Consider the following 11,427-nt stretch of genomic DNA (forward strand, 5'->3'; position numbering starts at 1 on the left):
CTTCTAACACATCCATAAAATTTTTTTGCCATTTAATAATTTTAAAATGTTATTTCAAATTTTTAAAATACCTGTGATGAAGCAGCATCATTCAATCTCTTCACAGTTACAACAGGACTGACTGCTCTTAATATTCCAGTGCTTCCATGATAATATCGAAAACATACATTGGTCACATCTAAATAATAGTAAAAAACATAAAAATTGAAAATAATATAGTAGAAATTAGAATAAAAGTTATTTAAAACTAAATATTAAGACAATAATAATAAATTAACATTTAATACTACTACATTAAAAGAGATAATATTTAGTTTAAAAAAATAATATAATTTTTACTGGATGTTTCTTTTTAACATTTGATATACTAAAAAAATTATAACTTCTATAACATCAAAAACAAATACAGTGGTGCCTCATACTTTGAATTTAATTCATTCCAGAGGCCATTTGAACTTTGAATTATTCAAAGTCTGAGTCAATTTTACTCATTATAAATAATGGAAAGTGAATTAATTCACTCCCAGACACTAAACAAGACTCATCTCAATTAGATAAAAGTTTAAGAGCTCTGTCTATAGACAGTGCTGTTAAACTATTATCTGATAAGAATCTGGCATGAAAAATTAAATTATTTCCTTCAGACTCATCTTGATAAACTTAAACAGCAAATACACATAACTTAAGGCCAAAATAACACAATTAAATTCCCTAAATAATAAATTAAAACATGAAAATAACAAATAAAATATGTAAATACTGTATAATAAAATGAATATTGTATTTATTGGTCAGACACAATTGACTTTAGAATCTTAAACATAGCTGCCAGATACACCACTTAAGCTTTTTACTTCACATTTTATTAGAATAAAATCAAATTAAATTGTCTTCAGTCAAAAGCATATCAGGCATATTATGTTTTATGAATTTCAGAAAGGCTACAATGATATACAAACAGTAAAAAACTTTGTAATGTGTGTGTGGGAAAAGTGCTCCTAAACTTTAGACATATCAAATGTGGTTTAAAAAGTTCCATTTGGAAAATTTTAAACTAAAGGATACAAAATGTACAGGATGTCCAAAAGCAGTTGACAAAGAAAAACTGAAGAAGGACATTGTTAAAATACTAATATATAACCAAACACACCAAAGTAAGATGAAAAAAGGTCTGAAAACACAAGTGTGAGAGAGGGAGATGACTTGCATTTATGCAGAAAGTGTAGTTTTTCACTGAACATGAAGTCCAAATTTAAAATATTTAAAAAAAAACATTGGATATCAGTTGAATAAAACACTTTTAAAATTATTATGAGAAAAATGAGAATGATAATGCTAGTGTGAAGTTTGGCACCATCTTGTTGAAATCATTACGCTTTAAGTCAGAATCAAGAGCCAACAGAAACAGGACAAATTTCTTCCACATACACTTTGACAAAGTTCTCAACAATTACAAAACTTGAAATTTGCATTACAAAAATAACAAATTCTGTGTAATCTAAACTTCAAAATTTTTTAAAATATGAGTCTAAACAGAATTTTCTATGCTTTATGGTTATAATACTATAAAATGTTAATAATTTGAATGTTATGCAAGATGTACCGTACATATCTAGAAGAGTCAATAATCAGTTGTATCTAAAATACTATGAGAAGCAAGAAAAAAAGTTTTGTAGGTAATTCTGTGTGAATAAAACAAACTATATATGACGCTGCTTAAATTCATTATTATATCTTTTTTCATAAAATTATGAAAAAATTTGATAAATATGTTATTAAACATTTACTCAATTTTTTATTTGCAATATATTATAATTTAAATTTTTTATAACAAAATATAATAACCAAACATATATCTATAACTAGATTAATGTATTAATTTGATCTGTTGGTTAAATTCCCTATCTCAATTAAAACTTAGCTCAATTCTAGCCTGAAAATTCATCTAGTTTTAGATATATTTTTGGATAGCAAATTAAACTTCAGTTTATTTTATATACAAATATGATTCCTGTATGCTTTGTTTTAAAATTGTATCAAGCTTACCTTCTGTAAAAAGATTTTCAGTTTCTATAATCCATGTCACCTGACCTTTCTGTGTATTTGATGATCGTTTGTTTTTATATTCTAAGAAGTGAGAAGGATCAGTTTCATCTGAAAAAACATTTATTTATTTATAATTTCTGATTTTCATAGAATAACTTACTGTATAAAAAAAACAACATTAGTCTTATTTTATTAATAACATATTATTTTACAAAGGATAAAAATAATAATTAAAAATTTTTATGATGTATTTAATTGAAAATAAAATAAAAGAGCATTCCCATAGTCCATGATACCAAACATTTAACTTGAAAACTTAAATACTTAACTAAAAGTACTTTCACTCATATACAGATTGAACTTCTTCAGTTGGAGATATTCTAAAAAAGTAACAAATTCAAAATTTGAATGATCAGTTCATGCAGCTGATCAGAATGACCAGTTCAGCTAATTCAAATGTTTATGTTGTAAATACAATAAATAGAAAGTCATGTTATTACTCTGAAGAAATAATAATATGATTCTCTATGTTTAATGTCTTGAGCATGGAAATATTGCATGCATTGGATATTTGCTGAAATTTGCTGATTTTATGACAAAAATAAAAGTTTTGTTTCATTATAAAGTGAAACCTTTAGTTTTGCCACAAAAACAGCAAATTTTATTTGTAGCAGAGACATTGTATATGAAAACATTCAAAGTGTGGAATATACTTAAGATTTAACATATGAAATCATGTTATTCACACTTAAGATCCACACTTAAGATTTCGAACATATGAAATCATGTTATTACTCTCCACATATATTGTAGTTGTCATGAACATTTGAACCAGCTGAAATGACAATTCAAATTTTGAATTTGTTTCTTTTTTAGAACATCTCCAACTGAAAACACTTAATTTGTATGAGCAAAAGTGCTTTTGGTTAAGTATTTAATTTTTTAAGTTAAATATTTTGTATCATGAACTATGTGAACTCTTTTTTATTTTCTGTTGATTCTTTATGAGGAGGTATCTTTCAAGGGGAGGATCTTTGAGAAATTGGAATCAAATGGAGAGACAAGAAAAAAGATTGTGTTCAAACTTTCAGATGAGAGAATTGTCTCTATAATTGCTGGATTAACCCAAAGAGTTAAGTTCAAGTAAGCAATAAGCAAGATGAGTTATGCCCTTAGTGATTAAATCAAGTCCTCAGCATCCACTGAATCATCTCCTAACAGAAAAAGTATCTAGTTTGAATCACTGAGGAAAAGCAAATAAAAACTGCTTTCACTTAAAGTTCCAAACAATCTTAATTCCTCCAACTTAAGCAGTCTGTCAGCCAAATGTATAATAGAAATAATTCTTTTGGGACCACTCTGAAAAACTCAGGTGTTTATCAATCTCTTTTTCACCTTCAGAACTTTCATGCTCCTCTCTCTCTCTCTCCAGGAAAATACATGGCTGATGCACTTGCATGTGTTTCATGCCAGGAAGAATACAATGTAAAATATGTTTACCTCCTTATATAAATAAACTAGTCTTAAAACCAAAACAGGAAAGTTAGACTCTTGTCTTTTCCTTTCTATAATGATTACATACTTGCCCACAAAAAAAAAATTTAAAATCCACAACATATGTTTTAAGTTTGTCAGTTCTTTCAAGAAAAAAAACTGAGTGATGTCAGACAACTTGACAGTACAGTCAAACCTCATATAATTTGTTCCTAAAATCGGTTTCAAAAAAGAAATAGAAAATTTCAATTACAGAAACGGCGAATTCCATCAAGAAAATAATACAGCCATCTCATTGGAGTGACATGATTGAGTCAACTAAATAAAGATGGAAATAAAGCCAAGTGTTTAATTAAAACTTAACTTTGGGTTCATAGTTGTTCCTAAAAATTATGTTCAAAAAACCTCAATAAATTTTCCCAAAAACAATATAAAATGGATTAATCCATTTCTGACCCCCAAAACAAAGATTTTTTTTATCTTTTAAGTTGTATTTCATACATAAAAATGCAATATAATGTTATATTAATAAATATTAAAAATTATTATTATAATATATAATATTACAGTAAAACATCTCTAACTCAAATGTCTGTAATTTGAATATTTCTTTAACTCAAATAAAACAAAGCACTTGGTAGGTCTCAATGGAATAGCATAGGGAATAGCAATGGAATAACATCGTTAACTAGAATTTTCTCCAAGTCAAAATTTTTCACAGTCCCCCGACACTGATTTATGTTACTTTTAAATTTCCTGACTCAAATTTTAACATTTATTCTATCCAAAGTGATCCTAATTATCAGATTTGCATGAAATTTTTAGACAATTTGTTGTATCTACTCTCCAACACCAATTTTCAGACAATGCTCCAGTCCAAAGTGAAGTCTTCTCACTTTATCTTAACAAGATGTACATGCAAAACTGTTTGATACCATTAGTTTACATTGAACATTTTGCTGAAAGGTGTTGCACAGGCTGTTTAAAACAAAAAAAAAAACAACTATCAAAGATTCTTTATATAATGCAAGAGAGGTAAAAGTACAAATCTATTCAGAATCAGTTTTTTTTTATTCTATTGTTCTCTAACTTGAATTTTCTGTAACTCAAAGTTATTTCCTGCCCCTTGAAATTTCAAGTTAGAAAAGTTTACTGTATACTAATAAATTTTTGTTATTTAATTTAACTTAAGCTTATTTAAACACAAATTCTTGAATGCCATTTATATTATGTAAAGGTCAAATAATGCAGTTTTTATTAATTAATTTGATTTAGATTAAACTGGAGCCTGTACCAAAAACAGAAATAGTATATTTCCTGCATGCACATTGAAATCTAATTTAAATAGCAGTATCATCGATGATTTGTGTCGTGACGTCTATTGACATGAGGCGATGTCAGCACCACTAACTTCTCAATTAGTAGTCCTGTTGTTGATTGGTTGGGCCATCAACTTTCTTTAACCTAGATAGTGTAGGGAGTTGACCATCTGTCTCTCTCTAATCCATGGCTAGCTCTTGCCAAGTAGCTTGTTCGGCAACCAAATTATTATACAGCAACTGGGGCAAATTAGTTTAAAATTTTCAGTCATAGAGAAACTGTGTTGTGCTAGATTGCTATTCGAAAAGCATTTTTAAAATTTCAAATTTTGTTCATGAAGTAAATTGTTCAAAAAGCGAGGCATTTGGAACCCAAGGTTTGACTATACTATAATTAGTTCATGATTTTAAAATTAAAAACAAATTGTTTTCATTGAAATCTAAGCAAATCAGTTATTTTTAAATTTATCCAATGCCTGTATTCAATCTGGTATCTACAGTCTTACTTTCAGTAGCTTTAATCATTCCTTTACTAACACTAATCAACGTTGAAAAACAAACATTAATTCTTTCTTCAAGCCACAATGTATGTTTAAAGCAACATGCAAGTTTGTTTATTTATTTCGTTATTTATTTTTAAACATATCCAAAAGAGATAAAACATAAAATAACTAGAAGAAAATTTGGCTTTTGTTATTTGATAATATGACCATTAATTTTTTTGTAATTTGCTTAATACAAACCTCATTAATACAAAGTGCCAATTTTAAGTCCTTTCAACTTTGTATTAAAAGGGTTTGACTGTCTATTAGAAATCATTAAGAAAATCTCAATATTACTGCTAACATCTTTGATTAATTCATAGTGTTGTCAACTCGAACTGATTTATAGAAATTAATTTATAAAAACATCAATAGTTAAGAGAAACTAAATAATGGAAAAAAACAGTTATTAAAGATTATGTAAACAAATCAGTCACTTCAAAAAAAGTAAAATTTTATATTTGAATTATAAAACAAGAATAAATATATCCATTCTGCAATCCCAGAATACCCAAAGATATTATAATTAGTTATTTAAACATGAATAAATTTTAAAGAGTTTTAAAACGTTTACAATGATAAAGCTGTTTAATTTATTTTTTAAAATTTCTTAGAGATTTGAAAAATTATTAACATTTAATAATTATTAGAAATGTTTTTACTACCTGTTCTGTACAGTCCAATCCAATCTGAAGGTGAAATTTCTTCTTTGATATCCCATGACACTATTAATGGTTCTTGTATTCCTAAAACATATTCAGTTCTGGAAACATTTAAACATGATCTCCCATGAAGAACTGTTGGTCGACGAGGTGGTGGTGGAGCTTGTGACGATGACGATGACGATGTCAATGAAGTAACAGGTGCAGGTGACCTACGAACAGGAGCTGCTTGTGAAATAGTTTCTGGACTAGAACCAGCAGAAGGGCCCAACCTAAGGGCAGGAGGAGGACCCCGAAGACGTTCTGCTATCATGGAGAAAGAGCAAATACTTTGGAATATTTATCGTTCGCCTTCTCTCCAAACAATGCTTGAATATTAATATTGCATAATCTGAAAAAATTAAATTTTAAGAATGCTTAAAAAATGAATAAAGTCAGGTCTTATAATAACTTAAATAATGTATGCAAAACAATTTATAAACTGCTAAAGAATATATATTTGAAAGACATACCAATTATTACCAGTATCAAATATATTTTTATCAAATACATATATTTTCCAGTTTGTAAAAAAATGGTCTTATAAATATTAACTGATTTTCTCATCACTTATTCAAATTACTCTTCAATTAATTTACGTTACTTTTTTCTATGCAACTAATTGTTTATAGTATAATTATAAATATATACCTCATTAAAACAAAAAAATTTCACCAGAAGCTATTTATTATTATTTTCTAGAAAAATGTAACTTTATATTAAATCAGTGATGCTGAATCTAACAATAATCAACTAATATTTCAACTTAATTTTCAGGAATCTAGTAATCGCTAATTTCTTAATAATTGAAAATAATGAAAAAATTCAAATTACAAAGGTGTAAAATAAGATTAGCTACATATAAAGCAATCCAGTCCAAGTTTATAAATGAAATAGGTTGAGAATTAACTATGTTTTTATTTTCTATATATAATATACCACAAGCATAGTTGCTTTTCCATGGTTCATCATTTTTAAGTATTTAGTACAATAATTGTAAAATTTTTTGCATCATTTTATGATAGAAAGAAACTGTAAATAATAATTATATATTAAGATGTTTCAATTACTAAATAGATTTAATATTTAATATCTATTAATAAGATACCAATCAACCAATATAAGCCTCCCGCAATTCTCAAGTATTAAAAACCTAAAATGTCAATATTTTAAAAGCACATTTACTTTTCAAATTAATATTTCTGTTATTTTTACATTAAGTTTAGTTTCTAGTTTATTCATATTGAAATACTTTCTTTAATTAATGCAAAAAACAAAAAGTCAATAAAATGTTTTTCCTACACCCTACTTTTGAAGAAGGACAATAAATAAGCAAACATGACAATGTTAAAAATTTATTTTATTAAAAAAGTAAGTAATTGTATTTCTATAAGCAATTTTGCCTTTTTGTGAACGAGGATTTACTAGTTAATATTCTACAGAAGAAATTTAAAAACATTTCAAAAAATAAACAATTTAAATATATAAATATTAATAGTAGACAAGATCTTTTATGACAAAAAATTGGATAATCATAAGTTAATAACTTAAAATTTTCTAAAAAATTATGTAATCTTATCAAGTAAATTTAAAAGGAATGATAATCACTTTTTCTAAAGCAAATTGGGTAATAATAGTATAAATTACCAATGGATGCTCCTTTTCTCTACAAAGTTTGATGAATACCTGAATGTGGCCAGAGGGTCGGTACCTTGTTGATACCTTGTCAGGATGACACCGCTATATCTTTTCAGATGGACACAGAAACCCAAACTTTGCACGAGCAGTCACATGCGTGGGCAATCGGATTCGGGAGAAGTGGTGTGAGAAATGGCGAGATGGAAGTGATTGACTCGGATACAAGGTTAACAACTAAATAACCAATTTAATTAACATAAACAGAATACAGAAATGGACAATCGAGAGAGAGTTTACAGTTAATCATGTGATGATATAGATACCTTGATTGCAAGTGGGCGTCTTTCCGGATTGATGTTCAGGCGGTTATTCGGATGGAGCAGAGATCCTGAGTGATGGGAGACTCTTCTGTTGACGGGGTTGAATGTCTTTTTCTTGGAGGGCAAATAATAATCCGTATTGGAGGTTTAACCAATAATCTGTATCAGAGGATTGAACAATAATCCATGTCAGAGGATAGTTCGATATTCGATGATCCTTTCTGGGCCGGCACTCAGTTTCTGTCCCCTCGGACTCTCAACATGACATTCTCCTCGACCTTTTCCCATTTTATATCCCCAAGCCACATTACTCTTTTTTACCAATAGCAATTTTTGTTATTAGTTCCCTATGACACATTCGATGAGTTTCCTCGGAAAGAAAATGACTCTGGGGAGAGAGACGCAATCATCTTCCGGTAATAAAATGGAAAAATGAGGTTTTTCTGAGATTTAAATAAATGTCTTCTCAAAGACAAAAAATAAATTTTCTTTTGAAATTTTGTCCAGTCTGACTTACATGAAGGTCAGTATTCGCTTTGTTTATTTTCCATCTTTGCACTGGTTGCTATCATTAAATAAAGAATAGACACACACCAGAGTAATATACAAATAATTGTTCAAAAAAACCTTGTTAGCTTGGACAATTAATCATACATCACGCTGATTAAAGGTTTTTTCGAAGGATTATTAGTTGCTATCATTATTAATGGCTTTGAAAAAGCATCCAGTTTTATCCTTTATTATAAATGTTCTTTTTAAAATAACCTGCCATTATGTAGTGAACTTAACTTTTTTCCAAGTCTGTATTATCATCACTGCATTTTCACTAAAAATCATACAGAAAATAATGTGGTGTACTTGGAATTTGACCATATATCATTAATATTAAAGTCTTGAATTCCCAGTTCAGAAGAAAACTGCAATGCTTTCTTTTGCACTATGAGACCTTGTTATGGGAAATTGTTTACTATGCACATGTATTAAAACACAATCTTTACGAATTCTTTCTATAGTTACTACTACTTTTTTTTTTTGCTTCTTCATTGATGCTTTCTTCCATTCTTTCAGATAATGTTGTGTGTTGGCAAGGATAGCTGGAATTTACATTTTTCTGTAGCTAAACTCTTTGGCCATTTTTTTTTTTTTCTACTTTTCCTGCCTCAATCTTCTCAATCATAGAAACCAAATTCCACAAAGTTAAAATAGTCTGTTTCCTTTTAGTGCCAAAACTCACATTAGTTGCTTCTCCACAACTGTAAAATTGCATTTGTTGTGTTTAAGACATTAGCTGTTGTGCAGTAAATTGATAAAAAGAAAAAATATTCATTAAATATTTCTTTTTTTTTATTAATCTTTTGAGACAAAAAGAAATGAATATTCATTTTTACTCTGTACGATTAATTGATGTAAGGATAACAATGGTATACCATTGTCATTAGGATAGCAGATTGTTTTATGCATGTCTAATAAAAAATCCTCATGTTGTTCCTACAATAACAGATGTTGACATGTTTAGGTAACCTTGAGCAACTTCTGGGGAGTTTGTAAATGGTAGGTTAGAAAGTTTGTTAAGTAAAATATAAATTTTAGCCAATTTCTGGATGAAAATTTATTTAGGGTTGATGGAGGAGAAAAAGCCCAAATAGGTAAAGCATAGTCTATTACAGATTGTATGTATATGAAAAATAATGTTCTGAATGTTTTTTTTTTTATTTGACACCATTCTAAAGTTTGGCCATAGCATTCCCCTATGAATAGAGACTTGTTTGATTAAATTTTCAATAGGCAATTTGAAAAAGAGTTTTGAATCAAATATTACATCTAAATCCCAATGTCTATCAACAATTTCCAATTTTTGGTTATCGATAAAAAAGTTAGTGCTCTTACTAGGCTAATTTAAAAATCATATTGTTGTTTTTATATACCAGGAGCTTGGCTCCCTACTATACTAATATAGCAACATCAATTGACGTTTTAAATTTTAAATATTTTGCAATTTTAAAAACACTATATTAGCTAGACAAAATTATAAATTTTAGAGAATCCCAAATAATCTAATATCAGTAAAATTTATTTTTGAAATATTCTCTTTCTAAACTTATCATACTCTCAGTCTGGGGACAGATGTTAATGAATTTGTCTGAAAATTTTAAAAAAATACAAAAAATAATAATAAATAAATAAATGCAATTAAGTGGAACTCCACTAAAAAACAATTGTTTGTTGAGTTCATAATTACAAGTTAAAATTGGTAGATAACTCTCAATACTCTCAAACTGAATTTCAAAGACACACAACACGCAGGTTATCTACATGAAATTATAGTAATCCAAACTTGAGAAAGATTTAGTATTATGCATTCAAACATAAAAAACTGGCACACACAAACTGAGTGCAAGCTTTCAAACACAGCTATGTTTGAAAGCTAAAACTTTTGAAAAGATAAAGCTGTTTTTCTGTTTTGTGCATTTTTCCTGACGAGAGTCTCTGAAAGATGGCCGAAAATGTTTGAGCATTAAAGTTACTTGTTCATTTACTGCTGGAATTAGCATTTACATGTGAATTTTGTTTGTTTAGTATTACGCATTATAAATATTATGTAATTTAATCAATCTACCATATTTTTTGGCTTATAAACTGCAGCAATGTATTCCGTAAAAAATTGTAGAATGAAAAACTTTTGTAGAACCTACTTCACTGTATATCCCATACTTTATGAAGCAACCATTAGACATGAATCCATAGTTGCAATTTAAAATTTGCATTTAACCTGCTCATTGCATAGCCCACACTATCTTTGCATATATAACTCATAGATAACCCATGAGTTGTATGTACAAAAATACAGTAGTTTCAAAATTATCAGACAATAATTTTGAAACATCCAGATTTAATGAATACTTCTCACAAACGTATATTTATACTGTGAAGTTACCTACTGAAACAATACCAAAATGGACAATGTAGAAGTAAAAACAAAAACCTTTTTAATCCAGCAATACTTATAAACACAAAAAAAACATATTTGACTATATTAAATAGCTATCCTCAAGTTTGAGTGCTCAGTAACAGCGGAGTTCTAGAACAACAGTTCAAAAACAGTTCAGATGTACTACATATTCTAATATGTTATGCTATACAATGACATTTATAATCTAAGACATTAACATATGTAGTCATACTAATAGCAGAAAATACAGTAAAATCTTAAGATTATAAAATAGCAAACTGTCATTCTAGAATTCCCTCATTACCTGAAACTTTGAAACTGAGAATGACTATGAATTTCAGATACCTGACATGTTTGTTTTGTATTCTAAAATAATTACTGAATAAAAATAGAAATAGAAACAAAAACCTATGTTAC

General features: G+C 28.1%; 1 protein-coding gene across 1 annotated transcript in view; it reads right to left on the bottom strand.

Annotated features, from left to right (window-relative positions):
* Positions 1-11,427, bottom strand: part of LOC136980173 (E3 ubiquitin-protein ligase HECW2-like) — a 123,846-nt gene that overhangs the window by 94,288 nt on the left and 18,131 nt on the right. The window contains exons 2-4 of the mRNA XM_067276225.1: positions 6,067-6,454; positions 2,047-2,154; positions 72-178 (exon numbers count right to left, since the gene is read on the bottom strand). Of these exons, the coding sequence (XP_067132326.1) occupies positions 72-178; positions 2,047-2,154; positions 6,067-6,376 (525 nt within the window). The 5' untranslated portion in view covers positions 6,377-6,454. The remainder of the gene's footprint in view (positions 1-71; positions 179-2,046; positions 2,155-6,066; positions 6,455-11,427) is intronic.

This window comes from Centruroides vittatus, unplaced genomic scaffold, assembly GCF_030686945.1.
Source record: "Centruroides vittatus isolate TY-2023 unplaced genomic scaffold, ASM3068694v2 contig_1159, whole genome shotgun sequence".
NCBI lineage: Eukaryota > Metazoa > Arthropoda > Arachnida > Scorpiones > Buthidae > Centruroides > Centruroides vittatus.